At 36.7% G+C, this 19,781-nt stretch overlaps 1 protein-coding gene across 4 annotated transcripts in view; it reads right to left on the bottom strand.

Annotated features, from left to right (window-relative positions):
- The window catches only part of LOC107220865 (protein single-minded), a 61,373-nt gene that overhangs the window by 29,293 nt on the left and 12,299 nt on the right, over positions 1-19,781 (bottom strand). Inside the window, exon 1 of one of the 4 annotated variants that reach the window (XM_046745037.1) lies at positions 15,417-15,457. The exons of 1 other annotated variant lie outside the window; for it this stretch is intronic. Coding sequence is in view for 1 of the 3 variants with exons in the window: in XM_046745031.1 (XP_046600987.1) it covers positions 15,177-15,183 (7 nt within the window). In the remaining 2 variants the exon portion in view is untranslated. Of the gene's footprint in view, positions 1-10,351; positions 10,431-15,176; positions 15,201-15,416; positions 15,458-19,781 lie in introns of those variants that run through there. 2 more of the 4 variants (XM_046745031.1, XM_046745036.1) reach the window with 2 other exon arrangements.

Here is a 19,781-nt window from a genome sequence, read left to right as displayed (position 1 = left end):
GGTTGACGCTGTGACGTAAGATATTATACAGCCAAGGCCTAAATTATTAGCATACTTCGTGTCCCAGCATCCCTTGCGCAGTTTATGTCTTCCCGCGGAGTACGTATAGTAAGGATGGCGTCCCGTGGGTGAGGGGGGCGGGGGCGTCGCCTTATACATATATACATATATATATATATATATATATATATATATATATATATTACATGTATTTTATATATATATGTATTACGACACCGACCCACTGAAAGAACAAACATCCGAAATAAGCCCTTTCTTCTCCATTCCCGAGGCTGAGAAATCCAATTTGCTGTTTGCCACTCCGGGGTAGCGTCAGATTATGTATGAAGAATTAAACGCCGACGATTATAATTATCAGCCCGAATAATAATTCTCCCGGTACGTTTGAAGAGGATCTCAGCAAGACGAAGTCGACAAACCAACCACCCTTACTCTCGAACTCAGTTCGGATGAATTGGAATCGGGTCGACGACGATTTTTTTTTTCTTCTTTTTTTTCTGTTTTCAACGACAAACGTTCAACATGTTTTTATTTATTTTTTAACCCGAAATATGCAAGTAAAATAATTCGTACGGAAAATTAAACCCGATCAAATTCTTCGGATTACAACTTTTCGTAATTCTGGTCAACGGATTTCTTTCAATAAACTAACAGCGTCTTTCGTGTTCAAACATTTTTCAAGACAGTCTAACAAGATTCGTATTTCAAAGCTTGTTGAAAAACTCAATTTAACCAAAGTATCGTACACTGTGATTCGCCATGAGTTTTTAGATCGGTTCTCAGCGATTAAAATCTTGCGAACGTAAGAATGTAAAGGACTGTTGAAAAATTGATTTTGAAAAAAAAAAAAAAAAAACAAATTGTTCAAATATCGTTAAGGATAATATCGAAAAAATATTAAACGCTTTAAGCTACACTTCGGACAAAATTGTGCAACGTTTTTTTTTTTTTTATCGAACGTGTGCGTGACAGATTTTTTTTTTTTTTATCCCCCCGCCACGGATACGCGTTACATACAAACTCTGTGAATGTAAATACAACTTGTAATATATGAACCTTCGCATTTTGCACCCAGTTGTCATTCTTGTCGCGCATGCCGCGGATTTACGCTATGAAAACATTCGAACGAACGCGTAAATCTCTTCAAATATTGTTTCGCAGCTCTTCTACCGTTCTGCGAGCTCATATATAGTATATATAGTTATATGTTTGTTTAAAAAACTACCGTAGATCACGCACGCTCCTCTACGTATACATACGTATTTATTTACATACCTCCGTATATGTGTGAAGTAGATTCGCTGTATCTACTCGGTGGAGAGACGAAAGAAAAAAAATAAAAAAATAAAGAAAACGATACCAACAACGATTAAAATAAATAATTCGGCCAATCTTACTACACCGTTGAAAATCGTCGTAGGAAATTGATTTTCTTCTCTATAAAATTTTCGATTCGCTCTGCAAGCGTTCAAAGTACAGGAATGGGCGATGCGTAATTTTCTGTCGATGTTTTTTCACTGTTCGATTAATTGTTTGTTTTTTTATTTTTTTTCATTTACGTCTTTTTCTTTCGCTAATTTTGTGATATTGTATGATTTTTTTTTGAAAGTTTATCGATTCGTGTAATCGATTATTTTCTGAACATCGCCCATCCCAGGTTCAAAGTATCGACGAATCTTAGAAATTGTCAATATTTTACGTCGAACGAATAACTCATCGAAGCTTGAGAGCTTGCATTTTTTCGCCGAACGGATGTTCGAAATTAAAATCTAAGATAAACCTCGTCGTCGCGACGTTCCATCTCCTCAGTATCTTTGGTGACTCCGGTACCGAATTACGTCACCCGATGAATTCGTCGAAATATCATTGAGCAAGCGTGTCGCAAAGAAGGCGAGAGCATGTAGCTGAGCACCAACCATTGGCCAGAAGTGCATATCTACAGTCGCAAAAGCAAACGTTGAAGCTATTTACTTAATATGCAATTAGTTCAAGGGACGAAGTAACACGAGCCGTTGTTGCAGAGGTTTGCAATTAGTCAGCTCCGGAGAGCAGAACTCCGAGAGAATGTGAGAGAGAGAGAGAGTGAGAGAGCCGTACCTACAATATGCGGAGGAACTCGAAACGTCGACTGTACTCCAAGTGAAGCATGGAGTCAAAATCCGCATACACGACCTCGGTCTTGTTTGTTGCAGTTTATGCAGCGCCCGATATTGTGGGCAGAGTTCGTTATACAAGCTTAGAACGCGGTTTAAAATATTGAGCAAAATGTACGTGCGAATGTATAAAAACTCATACTTGATACAACCGTGCTTCAGGCCTGCCAAGTACGATCCACGGAGTTCGGAACACGGGGCGCGTAATGTGTCGTCTACATCAGCCAACATGCCAACATACTCGTTCGGGGCCCCAATCCTCAGATACGACTGCGACCAGTCAGCAAAAGAGGGCATTGTGTCGCGTCAGCGTAACGTCAAGAACCGTAAAGCAATACGCGGCCCTCTCCATCCTCCCCCTCTTCACTCCTTCGAGCTCCTCCGTTATGGTGCTCTTATAGCCCGGTAGGGACATCAAGGTGGCCAAGGAGGAACAGAGACTTCGACGAACGATTGCATCGCCGTAGAGACGGTTGAGAAAGACCCAACGATAGGAAGACGCATCGTCGAATGGATGAATGGATGGTGCTTGTGACTGATCGACGATGCGGAAACCAAGTGGAAATATTTAGCTTCTAGGTTTGATACTGCCAAGGTTCGTGTCGACTTAGTTTGAAGGAAACCGAAGCTAGAGATCCTACATCCTGACCATCTTACTTCGAAAAATTTAAGAACAAACCACGCGTTGAACCTCCAACTCGCTAAAGGTTCAAGTGCCAAACCTTACTTTGGCGTAATTGGTAGAGGATTGAAACTGTTTCGATGATATTCGATTTACTGCTCCCACATCGGACCTGTAACTCCGTCTCTATAGATACATTCACGGCCATTTCGACATTTTTGTATACTCGATCAGAATCAATCAGAATCGATGGACCTTCATCAATGGGATAAGATTTTTAGCGTTAAAGCAGGATTTCAGGCAACCAGGTTTAACTCTAATACGGTAGGGTTAGAGGAGGTTCTAAACAGCCCCCACCTTGAGCTTAAACTTAACAATTAGTAAATCGGGATATTGAACATACTTTACTATCTTCAAACGTTTGAAGTTACAGGTAGTAGAAGTAGGGCGTTAAACGTCGACTTGGAAAGCAGAACATTTTGGCAGATCATGGTTCACACGAACACCGAGTACGATCAACGTGTTTGACGGATGTCAAAAGCGACAGTGGCTGCTAATTAGCGCACTTAAAAATTGGCACTGCTGGATATTCGTTATTGTTTACGATGTACGGTTAGTGACCAAGTGAACAAATACTTGTGGGTCGTACGTGCAGTCGTACAAGGTGCACAAAGCTTGCACACGTACACATACGACGCAAATATCTCGACGAGATTTGTCACAGTGAACCAGAGGAGGAAGGAAGGATGGCGGAGGGGTTTGGGGGGCGAGAAGGCAGGCAGGTTGATGGGTTTGCCAGGGTTTATTGATCACGAATTCGAGCCTGTGTTTAGACGCCTGGTGCACGGTTGAAACCCGAGTCTCTCCAGTCTCAGGAGGCAACAGCCGGACCAAATCAAAAATGCCCGCATGTTTACAAGCATGTGCGTTAAAACATGAGCGCGTTCTCTTTTAGCTACGATGGCATGGCTCGACGACATCCGTCGTCGATGATCAGAACTCGGAAGCCTTTCATTGCCAGTGGCTTTGATCCAAGGTGAGGACAAGGAAGGCTTAAGGGGGTTGTATTTAGTCAGGATTTTTCAAAAGACGATTGTTTTTCTTTTTTAATTTCATTCTCGTACACTGAGAAAAATTTCATTTGTTACAGTAACTAGAAAAATTCAGTAATACAGGTATCGTTAAAAATACTGTTTGAATATTGTTGGAATTACGAAAAACGAGGTACGCGTAAACGTTTTGCGCTATCGTCGATCCTTTTTTGATAATTGCAACGCAAAATCAGTATGTGACGTTTATTCTACTTTTTTAGTTAATCGAGGCTTCAACGTCAATTTATTCTTGCACGAGCGTTAAATTTTCGCAACAGTTAGAAGAAAATATAGCAAGAGTGATCGCAATGAGAAAGAATAGTAACGGATACTAGACTTTCCGGTAATGGCTAGAAAACTAATTTTCATTTTCTACCTAGAACTATGTTTTTCGATCGTGGTAAAAAATGAAAATATTTAAGGACCGAGCTGTAACCGGAACTAAAAATTTCTCTCAGTGTAATGTAAATGCATCCGAGTATATTAGGGTGGTCCTTGTTTAGGGTGTTGACGAATTTTTACCGCCCCATCACTGAAATCAATTTCAAATCATTTGAAAAGAGTCGCCAAATTTTTTCAGATTCTCACAGCAAGTCTGAGATAGCCCGGATTGTGATCGAAGTTTCTTGTGGAAATGACGTGAGAAAAACTTTTTTTCGCACTATATATTTTATCGTGAAAGTAATAATGTTCCAAAAAAATCTGCAACTGCGAGGTTTCAGTCGGCATTGGCGACGCTGTGTGAAAAAAAAATACACATCGTCGTACGAGGCAATCTAGACGAATTGCACTTCCTCTGAATAAAAAAAAAAAAAGTCAGGTTTCGTGGTTGTGCAATTCGTCTAGATTGCCTCGTACGATGATGTGTATTTTTTCCCAGACAGTAGCACTAATTCTCACCAAAATCTCGCGGTTACAGATTATTTGGAACATTATCACTCTTGCAATAAAATATATACTGAGAGAAAAAGTTTTATCCATGTTAATTTCCATAAGAAACTTCGATCACAATGCGGACCATCTTAGATTCGATGTAAAAATCTGAAAAAATTAGGCGATTGTTTTCGAATTATTTGAAGTCGATTTGGGGGATGGTCTGCCAAAAATTCGTCAACACCCTGAATAAGGACCACCTTAGAGTATATGCACAGAAAGTTTCATGTCGATCCGACAAATATTCTCCAAGTTACGCGCACATTTGCAAAGACGCCACGGAGCGTTTGAAAGTGCTTTTGAAACTGTGAACGCCATTTTCTCGAAACCATGTTTTCAAAGTCGGTGAGCAAGATATCTTGGAAACGGCTTAACCGATCGGTATCAAATTTTAACACCAGCTTTGTAAATATATTTTTCAATCCTCGATCGAAGGTTTTTTCTTGCCGACAAATATTGTGCATTTTTAAACAAATTAAGGGAAACATTTTTATGGAAAATCGATTTTTTTTTTTTGTGAAGCCTCCGTTTTGGTAACAATTAACATCTTGCTTATTCCCCAGTATGTGCTATAGTCCAGTCTAGATCGGCTATAGCAGATTTAAAATCATTGTTTTTACAAATAAAAAATATCAGAACGAAGTTCAACGTTCCCCCCCCAATACGTATATGAATTTTTATATTAATAAATTGAAATGTCTCTTCGTGTTAAATTCTTGAAAAATCGCTTGTTTTCGGCCCACTGACTAGCTACAACCCCTTAAGCTGCCACAAAGAATGAAACACTGTCTCGAAAAATCGCCGGTTCTTGACGAATGAAAGAAATTCTTTTTTCGCAATGGAGAAACGTTCCGTGTCACTTCAGATCCAATTAAGAATCGTCTAGGTTTACCGTACACCATGTTTTTTTTTAGTCATTATGGTCAGATTTTCGGCCATACCTACCACAGATTGAACTACGCATTAAATACGATCCTCAAGTACCTGGTACTGTAAGGTTACCAAAGCCGATACATCATAGATTTAAAAATGAACAGAAATTTCTCATTCGTCGATTCATTGGTTTGTCAGATGTACCCTTAGAGTACGATACCCTAACTGATTCCTTGAAAAAATTGACAAACCAATGAATCGATGACGGTGAGACGATCTTTGGACTCACGATGTGGGATGAGTGAGAAATTTCTGTTTGTTCTTAAATCAGGATGAACCACGAAGTGGATGGATCGGAATTTTATCGGTTCAAATCATTTCACGCTTTCTTGTATCGAGAGACTGGATCCAAATCCCGACTAACAAAAACTGTTTAAAAATATCCATCGAACATCCGTAAAACGTCTAAAGACGCGTTCTTTGACCATTCGATGGTTAAATTTCTTAATTCTAAGAAACGTATAATATACGATACGATGAGGAATGACGAATGTTTTATAGATTGGACTGTGAAAAAGTGTGATGTCAAGGTTATCCAGTGTGAACTAAAACACTCTGCAAAAATAATTGCGTTCGATTGAGAAAGCCAGCATCAAACATGGTTACAGACTTAGATCGACGTCGGATTGTATGGTCTACAAAAGTCCGAACCTTAAACACATCTCGACACCTAATATAGTGTATAAAACATCAACACCGCGTCGCAGATGACCGTAATTTGGTTAAAGCGAATGTCAGAGGTACGTGTGACATCTGTCCAAGCGAAGAAAGAGAGAGAGAGAGAGAATCAGAGAGAGGTGTACAGAGAGGGAGAGAATTAGGCAGGGTAGAATAAGTGTGAGCGATAAATTTAATCCGGAGTTTCCTGGGCCCTCGAGTAATGGACCTGATCACAAACAACAATTAGCAGAACTACAATCGGTATAACTGCGTAGCTGTTCCAGGCAACCCCTCGTGACCGAATCTCGACGATTCTCCCCGAGCTGATGCGGGATTATCGGAGGGTTGGGATCGGGATGTGAAAGCATTGCGGAGCGGGAATCTCGGGCGAATCAAACTTCTCTCCCTTGTTCTGCGACCCCGGACGACGTGGCCGAGCCTGGAGCGAGGCGAGAGAGAAAGAGAGAAAGAGAGAGAGAGAGAGAAAGAGGGAGAGGGAGGGAGAGGGAGGGAGACGGGGATGGAGAGGGAGACCCACCAACGGGTGGAGCCCTTCGGCTGGTACCCAACCTCGACAGCCCTTAGCTCGGCACTTCACCCTGACGTTAAGTGTGACTGATCGGTGAACCGCTGTACGAATTCTCATATCCAAAATGGCGCAAGCCGCCCTGCGTAAACGGACCTTCGGGGTGGGTTGTAGGTATGCCACCTCCGGGTGTAAGTATGCCCGGGGAATGGAAATCCGGATATTTAGTGGACCTACCGAGGTGACGGAGGACCCCGTTTCCATCGTGCCTGCGGCCTTTATACGCGACGAACGGCGTGTTCTAGAAGGGGGGCAGGGGGGAGGGGTGTCTTTTCTACCTTCGGTTTCAACCAGACAAACCATTTTTTCTATATGTTGGGCGAGAGACCAAAGTCCTATATATAGGTGCGGGTAAAAGATGAGAAAAACTAAAAATCATAACGGTCGGAATTCCGAACGTAAATATGTATGTATGCATCGAAAACTCACAATCACGAAAGAAGAAAGTGGTGAATCTTCGTTAAGACAGAAATAATGGAAATAGAATATAAAAGTATCGGAATTTGTGAAGTTATAGGATTTTGAATACACAAGCGGTGAAAATTCCGAAAGGCCGTTGGCAGAATGAGGCAAATGCGATTGCTCGCGAACACAAATGAAATAACCTTCGGATTGATGGTAAAGTAGAATTTTCATCTGTTCGAATTCGTAAATGCGAAGGATCAAGAATCAGAACGGTTAGAACTCCGAGTAGTTGTCTCGTGGAAGGCTCGAAATATAGAATTGCGGTATATCAGAATCGTCGGAACGAAGAGTCGCAATATATGAGAAGAGTCAATAACTCGTATCATATTAGAAGCCGAGAAATACAAGCTTATGACATCAAAAGTGGTGTTCAATCTTTTAATGAGATAAAAATATTGCAGAATTTTTTCGATCCTGTGTATGAAATATTTTACGATTCAAAATAGATTAGTTGGATAGACTCGGAATGTGAAATTCTGGTGGCAAGCCATCTATACGGTTACTTTCGGAATACCGATCGTTCCGAATCGTACGATTCTGAATAACGACCCTTCTACATTCTGGATATCCGTTTTCCGCCGTTGTTGAGCACATTTCATCGAAAAATTGTTTGATTAATTTCATAAGAAATATCGTTTAGTTCGTTGTATTGAAATTGTGGTTTTCTGTTTCTTATTGTTATGCTTTTTTTTTGTTTTTTTTTTTTTTTTTTCAATGCAAACGCTTCGTATTTCGCGTTCAAATTTTGGATTCAACGAACTCGAAAACATAATATTAACCGAAAACCATCCCGAGCAGCCGAAGTGAGATATTTTTTTTTTCTCAGTGTCCAGACCCGTGTCATCAAGACCGTTACGAAAAGCTCAAACTTTCCGCGAGCTACGATGAAACAAAAACCCCCGGAATTTATCACGCCAAGTTTCCTTTTACCCGCATCGTTTATTCCGTCGAATCACGCGCCTAAAACAAATCCGCGTCAATCCGTTTTATCGGTAATCGCGATGACGGCGAATTCCCAACTCATTTCACTTATTAACGTCAAGCTTTTGTGCTTCTGATTTTTTTTTTTTTTTTATTCTTTCGAATTTTTTTTTTTTTTTTGTTCTTATTTTGTTTTCCTTATCCTGCGATAGCGCGAAACGTGCAAATATAACCGAAATGCACGTACGACAGCTGTTTTAAGATATTGGCGCAACGTGATATAACGACGTATGTTATTTGTTATGGTACGAAGTAACAAAACATCCGTATATGTATGTGTGTATATTAAAAATATATGCAAGACTGTGCGGAGATCAATAATAATAAGAGTTACGTGTCGGAACTTGAAGGCTGAAAGAACCGAAGCTTTTGCCGCGAATCTCGGTTATCTCTCGGCTCTTTTGCAATGTTTCGTGCAAAAATGGACAATTTCAACACGGCCATGTTTTTCTCTATGGCACGTTCTTTGCCAGCGTGATGTCACCTTCCTATGACTGACTGACATCTCTCTCTCTCTCTCTCTCTCTCTCTCTCTCTTTCTCTCGAGGTCGAGCAGAATGCCTTTGGCTCATGCAGGCACGTGATCCATACGGTATGGATCGTGGATCAATTAAGGAATCGTTTCAGGGAACTCGAAATTTTAACTACTAACTTGGCCTATGATAACTACTTGATTTAAAAAGTTTAAGTGGAAGAATGTGAAACATTGAGTCGGGGGATTACTCACATCCTTAATTTCGAGACAATTAAAGATCGTTATAAAGCGTACCGAGAAATACTCGAAGAGGAAATGATTTTGAAGACTTTGAGTCATAGTGGTAATAATAATTTTTAACACCTGTTTCATTATTATACCCATTTTTTGTATAATTATAGAGCTTTGAAAAAATATTTCTTTGACGTTTTTTGTTATTTCTTACAGTATATATACTAATAAGTTTTTAATACTCGAGAGTTATTATAGCGATATTATGTAAATTATTGTTGTTGGAAAGACATTGATTGAAAAAAATCGTGAGAATTTAAGGAATCATTCATTTCCGAGAAAGTTAAACCACCTACACGTATATATACCTGTTTTACATAAATTTTACGGTTTTCGGTTCACCGACTACGAATCTGAAATCGGATTTTAAAAATTCAAGACGGCCGATCCGATATGGCGGATGAAAATTTCGAACCCGATCGAATCCGAGGAAAAAACTCTGTCCAAGAGTTTTTCGGGGTCGCTGATTACGAATATGAAGTCAGATTTTGAAAATTCAGTATCGCGAATCCAATCAGCTACCTCAAAAACCTCTGTATATATTTTTTTGACCGTATTTGATTAGATTTGAAATTTCCGTCCGCCATATTGGATCCACCATCTTGAATTTTGCAAATATGATTTCGGATTCGTAATCAGCGAGCTCAAAAACCAAATATCTTGTTACAAATTTGACTCAGCACAATAATTCCGGAAACTCGAACCGCAAAAACTGGTTATAAAAATCTCCCGAGAATTAATATCTCGATTCGAATGGAAAAACTTGAGCATCAATTTTTGCGTCAACTGTTTTCAGCTTCGTTTCCGTTTGCCAAAAACATCAGCAAGTTTGAAAAAACTTCCCTGGAATCGGACAAAGAATCGACCAACGATCCGAGTGTCGGCGTGAGTTTCTTTCCTTAAAAAATTTCCCCCAAAATTAATTATTCCCGCAGTAATTTTCTCAACAACAGCCGTACGCGAGGTACGCGCAAAATCGCCGAGCTGCTTCACGCTAATTGAAAATCGCGAATAGCGCGATTATCGGAACGAGACAACTGACGGGTTTTTTTCGGTCAGGCCAGGTGTGCCTTGCTGGTTCGTAAAATCTAAGGGAGTAGATATTTCACGCATTCTCAATGCGTCTCGGCCATTATTTACCGGTTATTATCACCTCCACGCTCCTGACCCTTCGGCTGACCTTTTCCCACGCTGACTCACCAATGGCAAACCTAATTACACCGCTGTATAATTATACCTCGAATCACTTGTATTAGCTCTCTCTCTCTTTCTCTCTTTTTTCAATGTCGTTGTAATCAGAATTTAAACTATTTATTTTTTGTATCGTAATTACCGCCTTATCACTACTTATTATTTTTTCTGTTGGAAATATGCATTTCTTTTTTTTTTTTTTTTCTCATATTTCTTGTGTCGGCGCTCAATTACTGCGTTATTTTTTACAGATTTTACGTTACTTTCTTTTTTCCGTCGTACGCGAACGTTGTTCTTATTTCGTCACCGGTAAAAATCGTTTTATCAATTCTCCCCCGTCTTGACTTATTTTATTGTCACTTTCATTCGTTCCTTTTCTTATTATCAATTGTTTTCCATCTATTTATCCGTATATTCACTTATTTAATTATTCTCCGACTTGTTCATTTGTTTCTGTATTTGTTCATTACTCATTTCTGTTTCGTATACTTTCATCTATTCTTATCACTTTTTTTTCATTCTTTTTCAACTTTAGTTTCAACTTTGTCGTTGGTTTTATTGTATTTTATACTTGTTCACATTTTATGTTTATATTTATGTTTTATAGAACGCCTGAAATGCACCTCTCCTTCTCTCTCTCTCTCTCTCTCTCTCTCTCTCTCTCTCTCTCTCTCTCTCTCTCTCTCTCTCGCATATAAATTTTTAAAACTCGTCCCTACGATTATTTTATTAATCATGTAGATACGATCGAGCCGTAATCCGGTTGATCTCGAATCAATACTTCAGGATTCACTTTACGTACGTTTTAATATGAATTAACGTTTATAATTATGTAATGTTAATTAGTTTCACGATGGGAAAAAATTTTCGACGTGGTCGGTCATTGTTGAAATTGTTTGTCAGTTACGTTTATTGGTAACATAGTTGAATCGTTTATTAGATTCACCGATGTAATATTTTTTTTAAATTCCAATTGATTTACGATTCATGCGATTCTAATTTTTCTTAATTATATCCGTATAATTTTCTGCTTTACAGCAACGATATGTTAATTTGTTAAACTTTTTTTCCTATATCTATTTATTTTTGAAAATTTTTTCTTCTTCCCTTCCAATATCTTGACCCGGCATAATAAATCTTATCAACGAATCGATCGATCTCTTTCGCTTATCTCGCCTCATCGTTAAGAAAAAAATTCATCCAAATCCAACTTTTCGATTTTTCGTGATTTTACATTAACCCTGAGAGTTTCCCATAAAAATCAACGTACAATAATAAAAAAATTACAAGTAAAATAATTCTGGTATGATTGAGACAATCGTTTCGCCAATTTTACACGAGCGTTTGAAACAAAACTTTGAACAATTTTTATAATTTTCATTGTTTGTTTGTCCGTTATCATTGCTATTATCCCACGAATCATTCATTCTCGCAATACAACAGCGCGATTAAAGAATCGTTATTCGATTTTTCTGACAATTACTCACAGCGTACGGATCAAATCGGCTCGATCTTTTCTAAAAACATGACACGTAGAAAAAAACAAAAAAACAAAAAAAAAAAAACAAAAAAAGAAACAACAACAAGACTAATCACAGTGTAATTTTCGATCGAATGTAATTGCGCAGAGTGTGAATTTGATGGCAAAGATTGGAGAAAAGAAATATAAGGAAAAAAACACCGGAGGGGGGAAAAAAGAAATGTTCAAACATTTACATACACGTGTGTGTTGGTTTTTTTTTCTTTTTTTCTTTTTTTCTTTTTTTTTTCATTCAAACACGAAATAGAGGGAATTTATTGGCGTGAAGAAAAGCGAACAGTCGGCTGAGTTTTGAAGTTAGGCTGTGACTCGCGACTTCGGACCTCAGAGGGATTCGATCCGCCACTAAATCGGCAAGCCGTACGCCTCGAGGAGACCGATTCTTACCTGCGGGTCTAGACTGCGAAAAGGGTTTATACATATATATATATATATATACATGTATGTTTCAGTGCACGTATGGGGTATTCGCGAGGTCGCTGAAACGGTTACTAGGGTGATTAAAAAAAAAAATCATTATTTTTTTGCGAAAAAACGATTCGAAATTACGAAAAAATAATGCCTGCGAGCGGAAAAATTTTTTACTCAAGATTTGGATAATAGCGCAAGTCGATTTTGTGTATTTGTTCAAGGTTTTTTCTCTTCGTAAAATTTAGATGGGATCGTAATTGCCGGTGTAAATATATAGTTTTTTTTTTTTTTTTTTTTTTTTTTTGCAGTCGACGCGTTTTCGAAAAATATCTCACGAAATAGTGGATTATGTCAGATTTAACGAGATAGCTTTTTTGTTAACAATAAATCAATCTACAAAAAAGGTATCTCGTGGTTTCTTCGTAAAATATATATTTACACCGGCAATTACGATCTTATCTAAATTTTACGAAAAGAAAAAACCTTAAACAAATACACAAAATCGACTTGCGCTATTATCCAAATCTTGAGTAAAAAATTTATCCGCGCGCAGGCATTATTTTTTCGTCATTTCGAATCGTTTTTTCGCAACCACTTTTTTTACGAAAAAAACAATGATTTTTTTTAATCACCCTAATATATGGGGCACACCGTGTCAAATTTACCCCTTTTTTTACCCTCACCATGTTCGATTCGTTCCGCGATTTCTTGTACGATTCCACCATCCAAAAAAAGGCGCTCCTGAATTGTTTCAAATTTTTTTCGCCAACATTTGTTTTTTTTTTTTTTTTTCAAATATCATTCAAACCCGTTTCGAAAACGGTCGTTTTTAAAGATCTGAAAAAATTCCGTAAAATCCAGTTTCTCATTCCGATCACACCGACACCGGGCCGATGATGGGCCGATTTTTTCTTCTATTTTTTTTTTTTCGGCTCCTTAAACATTTTCAACAACCGAAACGCCATCTTGAAACGTTACGGTAGAATCGTACGAAAAATCGCGGAACGAATGAAAAATGGTGAGGGGAAAAAAGTAGTAAATTTGACATGGAATGCCCCGTATACAAGAAGTTGCTTTGCTAAAATTATAAAAATTCTAGTCGAACGTAAATTTTCCCTTCTACGCCTTTTTGTACGTGTAGTACACGAAGATCTCTCGGAATATCGTTTCGACACCTGTAATATACAATACAGTTGGTGTCGTTTTAATTTTATAAGTCTGTTAAATATTTTCTATATCTAGGTTTCTTTTTTTTTTTTTTTTATCTCCCTCTCTTTGTTCTCTATCGGAAATATCTTCGCAAGTCTGATTCGCTGATCGCACGCGCGGTTAATCGTTGCGACAATGTAATATTTTCGCGTGGTGCATAACCTTGGGACTCGCACTGGATACATATATACATATATATATATATATATATATATATATATATATATATACACACACACACACACACATATGTATGTGTACGTGTATATGTATAACAACGAGGTGTTAACAATAAGATACAACACACATGTTTTGCTGACGATGCGAGAGTTTTATTACCACCGGCATACGACGAAAGCGAAATACTCGCTCCTCTCTTCGCCATCCGCATCCGTGTTTAATCGCTCATTTTTTTATTTTTTTTTTTTTTTCTCATCATTTCTTTCTTTTTTTTTCTTTTTTTTTTTTCATCAAATATTTTGGCACGTAGACACGCACGAGTTAGTCACACACTCGTATACGTACACCGTGTAAAAACATTTCGTATCTGGATACGTGACGTCCGTATATGATTATGAAATTCGAAAATTCTTCGTTATCTCAGGTTAGAAAAATAACTGATTTACGCTATTTTCTTTTATTTTTTTTTTTTTTTTGTTCAAAATACGATAATCAATCTGATTTCTTTGATGTCAAAAATCAAAGCGCTCGTAACGAAGAACCGAAAATCAATTTTTAAACGTTTGTTTCGATGATTTGTTTTTTTTTTTTTTTTTTTTTTTTTTTTTACTCAAGGATTTTCCGAAAACCGCGTGCATTCTCAAAAAAAGAATTTTCAAGCCATCCGTATCAAATTTGGACACAGCATTGGAGCTTTTTTTTTGTTTTTCTGAAATCTTTCCATTTTTTTTTCGACGAAAAACCGTCGAAAAGATAAACCAAATTCGATACTTTTTGTTCAAACGACCGGCGTTTTGTAAATTTTGATTCGAAAAAAGGAAAAAAAAAAAAAAAATTAAGAATGCAAAAAAATCTTCGAGGCAAGATATATTTTGTAAACTAGAAGGCGCGCGGCTTTCTCTCTCAAATGAATAATAGAGCGAACAAATTGTCGGATCTTCGGTTAAACGCCTCAAAGACACGCGTGAATTTTTTTTTTTCACAATTTTCAGACCATTTGAAATATCCAAAATAAGCAGGTTAAGGGTTTATAATCGTTTTACGAATTTCGTATCAGATAATATTCATATCAACAACCGTTTGTCCACGACGCGAGGATTCCATATTTTCGACGACATTTTCAACCGTTGAAAACAAAAGTATCACAAAAACACAAACGTTAAAAATTTATTCTTCATTCTTCAAAACTAGCGCTTTCATTTGACGTAAACGAAAATAATCGGACTCTGATAATAACGGATAATCAGATGGTAATAATAAAATTAAAAAAAAAAAAAAAACGCGTGTATTCGAAATAAATTTTCCAATTCAATATTCATCTCTCATTCAACGTGAAATATTTTCGACCGTAACAATACGATGTTTTTTCAAAAAAATTTTTTCCTCATTCTCGTTCTCTCTTACTTTTAAATTCTGTATAATTCAAGTACTTACGTTTCATTATTCAACCGTCTCTCTCTCTCTCTCTCTCTCTCTCTCTCTCTCTCTGTGTGCGTGTGTGAGCGTTTGTAAATAATTCTTCCGCAAAACTCTGAGGTGTAATTACGCTATCACGTATTCTTTAAACTGATAAACTCACATTACAACGTATTACAGAATTATCCGACACACACACACACGCACACATATATATATATACATATATGTATTTATACAACTTAATTTTTTTCTCACCCTCCGAAATCAAATCCCTCCATCCCCCCACCACCCCCTCCCTAACCCCCCTCACGTCACATAACGAATCGTTCATGCGTCGACACTTCCGTATATTTTTCGATAAATTACATCGTTCGTTCGCTGTTTGTTGGTTTTTTTTTTTTGTTTTTTTTTTTTTTCTTGTCACCTTTTTCCTGTCAAATCTTTTTTTGAATTATTCGTTGCACCATGCCAATTTGCAAAACCTGGGACCGCAACTCTCGTACGCAGTTTTCGCGCGGTATACGTTTATTCGAGTCGATACAATCGTGCGGTAATATCGAATTATCGACGCATCGACGAGGACGGAATATATTCGCTGAGAACGATCCTGAGCAAAACTAAAGTGACTTATGTATGGTGGATATACTTCTTCAGGCCTCCGGGGGTGTCACGTATCTCCCCCACTACCGTTGCCCTCTCTCTCTCTCTCTTTTTCTCTTTTCCTCTTTCTTTCCGCCACTCGTTTCTCTCATTCATGCGCGCTTTCATATTATATGCTGTACATGCATATATATATACATTAGGGTGTTTCAAAAAAAGACGAAATTTTTTTTCTTTTTTTCTTACGGTGTCCAAAAATTGATAGTATACCTGAAAACAAAAATTTTGACGCCAATATGAGCTCTTAATATCAATAGTAAGGTTTGCCTCTATCCATTTCTTTATTTTTTTTTATTTTTGCATTTTTATTAATTTGGAACGGTTCATCGTAACAACAATCCGAAGAAAGAGATTTGTAGGAAATTTCACGCTCTACGAAAAACGTCCGAAGATCAAAGTTCCTCAGATCAGCCGTTTCAAAGATATCGGCGATCAAAAATAACGCTAATCAAAAATTTCAAATATTTTCCAACAAAACTACAAAAAAATATCATATGCCATATTTATGTTATTTTTTTACGTAAAATTACTTTAATTCTGTTAACCTGAGCCTGTAAACTTTTTTTTTTTTTTTGCTAATCAATTCAATACTTAACTCACAAAAAGCACAAAAATCATTTATGTGATATTTTTAACCTTCATATTTATGTATTTGTGCTTTTTGTGAGTTAGGTATTGAATTAAGTAGCAAAGAGTGTCAAGATTCTAAACAGTATATTATATGTATATATGTATACATGTATACATATATATATATATAACTACTAGGCATATAATATCTGACGCGGGAAGTTTCGTTTGTACGAAATATCGAATTTCGTGTTTCTACACATGTCGAAACGTTTAGCAGTCCCTTGGCTTTACGGTATGTTATAACCCAAAGAAACAGAAAGAAAGTGAGAAAGATGAATGTGAAAAAATGCGTCACAGCTGTTCGGTCAGTTTTAAAGATCTAGGAAAATCCGGATCCCTCTTTCTCTACTTTTAAAAATTACAAAAACCTTGTTAAAATAAACCGTAGGTGGATATTATGCGAACCGATTTCGTTTTTCAAAGATTTTATCGCGATTATCGATAATAAAAGAATGCAAAAAATTAATTATCGGTAATGAAATATTGATTCCGATTCGACGATATGTTTTTTTTTTATTTATGCTTGTTATTTTTTTATTCACCGTCTAGAAATCATCTGAGAGCAAATTGAATTCCAATCGATATCGAAAAGATTTTTGAAAGGAAAAACTGGTACGAGTAACTGTTTGTAATTATATTTATTATTATTTATTACACGAGTTTACTTGAAAAACTAGCTCGTTACTAAAATTTACCCAACTATAGTCGACAAAACGAAATTGTTTGCAATAAAGTTATTTAACCTGTTCGGTAAAAGATATTGGAGAAATTGATACGTTTTGTGAATAATGAATAAAGTTATTTACGAATTTAATATCGCTTTTATCGTCAAGTGTACTGGAAAAAGTTTATTCGAATTCATTGTTCAATTCAAGTCGTTCCACCTTTGTTGTAAAATTTCGTTAGAGAGATTCTGGCAAACTTTAGTTTATCGAAAATGGAAAAGTCTTACCAGAGAACCAAAGATCACGATTTAACCAGCTAAAGATTTCAAAAATTCACGAAACTTAAAAACAAACATCTTAAACAAATCGCCAATTTATCTTAAGATAAATTCTACAAGACTTCTCGTAACGAACAAGATAAATAAGTAAACCGTAATAAAATTAAAGCGAAAGATAGAAATTCGTGAGACAAAAACAACTTTCCGTAACAACTTCTTATTTCTGGATAATTGTAGAAATATTGTTACCGGATAAAAAACGATTTCAACGGGCGACAAAAACGAGAAAGAAGATTAAGAAATAAGTGGATGAAATTTTTTTCCAACCAACCGTGACTTGAGATGTGAAAAATTTTACGTCGTTTCATAATTTGAAACCGAGGTACGAGGTACAAAGAATTCCATTGTGCCGATTGCCGTGGCGTTTTGTTATGGGTTTAAATATAATACGAGACGCGTATATGGAGTCGAAATTTAATGTAGCTAACTTGTATACATATGGGGCATTCCACGAAAATTCGACCTCTTAGATTTGTCGCGCGATTTGTTCCATGATCGTTCTCACTTTGAAAGGTACTCGGTTTCTTTCTTTTTTTTTTTTTTATGGACTCAATTTGAATTTTCTACAATTTTTAGAAACGATTTTATCGACCGACCAAAATTTAAATTTTGAAAAAATTCTGAAAAATCCTTCGTCAGATATAAAAATTTTTAAGCTTCTCTAATTTTTTTAACGTTTTTTTTTCGGAAAAAGCTTGAAAACAGTAAGAAAGGAAAATCGGCCCACTCCGGTTACAAGATTAAAAATTTTTATATCCGACGTAGGATTTTTCAGATTTTTTTCAAATTTTTAACTTTGGTCGGTCGATAAAATCGTTTCTAAAAATTGTATGAAATTCAAATTGAACGGAAAAAAAAAGAAACAGTATCCTCGCAAGTGAGAAAAATCATAGAAAAAATCGCGTGCCTAATCTGAGAGGTCGAGGGTAAAAAACCCAGGTCGAATTGGCGTGGAATGCATCATATATGTTCATAAAAATTACGCTACATGTTAGTTGAAGAACGGTTCGTTTTTAACTCGAACGTTGTACGCGTGTCGATATCAACCCGATATGTACATATCCATATATAATATCAAATTTACGCTCAACTTATCTCGAAAAGGATTTGTAGGTCTGAAATTTATGCTTTCCTGTGTTTGTTGTTATTCGTTTCTTGCCCGTTCATTGCAGCCACGCAAACCGGGTGTGTATTATACACGCATCGCATACGGAGACTAATTTATTGCCGTCGACAAAGCGGTGATTTATTTTAATTTACACCCTCTCTCCTTTTCTCTGTTTAACCCATTAAACGCGATACGTTATACGTACCAAATAAGTCTATGGGTGTGAAAATTTAGATAACGATTCGATCGAAGATTTTTCTACAATTTCTTTTTCATTCGACGTTTTCTTATTTCTTTTTAGTACACTTTTTAATCTCTCAACGTACGATTTCTTTTCTTTCCTTTTTTTCTCTTTCTCCCCTCAAATTTAATATCATTCCTTTCGATATATAAATTTTTCCAGTAAAATTGTATCCCAATTATGGGACAATTTCTCATTCAATCAATCGTGCCAGCAATAAGATAGCAAAAACTGGACTTGAAAAAAAATATACATATATGTATATATATATATATATATATAAAATTTAAAATGGATGTTCCAAATCGATCTATAAGTTTATATACGCGTTCGCATAATTAAAAATCATACGGGCGAAAAGAATTGTTGAATCTGCGAAATAGACAATTTAGTCAAGACTAAATACATGAAAAAAGAAAAAGAAGAAGAAAAAATAAAACCAAATTTCAATCTCGAGCATTTTTCAGTCAACAAATTAAGCATTCAACCGTATGTTAATAATTTAACTGATCATTGTTGTTTTTTCTCTCTTTCTCTCTCCGTTAATTACGGTACTTTTTTGAGTGTACACGAGAAATAGCCCGAGAAAAAAAAGCAAACAACTCGTTCCGCCATATTGGATTGTTAATATAATCGACGTATAAGTTAAATAAATATCGATTATAATACTTCAACTTCCCGAGGCTACACACGTGTAGTAGTTAACAACATCGAGGAAGAAAAATCGACGGAAATAAATTTTTCGAAACAAATCTAGTTCGCGTCTATTTCTATCGTTCAGCGTACATAACATATGGATATAAATATATCTTGAAACTTAAAAATCAACCGCGCATGCGCGAGTTTTATCGGCTGTTCGCGCAGGCTTGCCAACCCGAGTTTTCAGCCGTCGAACTTTGTTTCTGCCGGCGACGTAGTTGATACGAATTTTCGAGGTTAGAATCTCAAACAATTGAGGCAGTGACTCGGAAAGGT

Source organism: Neodiprion lecontei, chromosome 7 (assembly GCF_021901455.1).
Source record: "Neodiprion lecontei isolate iyNeoLeco1 chromosome 7, iyNeoLeco1.1, whole genome shotgun sequence".
In the NCBI taxonomy this organism is placed as follows: Eukaryota; Metazoa; Arthropoda; class Insecta; order Hymenoptera; family Diprionidae; genus Neodiprion; species Neodiprion lecontei.
The sequence above is the reverse complement of the archived record's forward strand: the minus strand, read 5'-3'. Positions and strand labels throughout refer to the sequence as shown.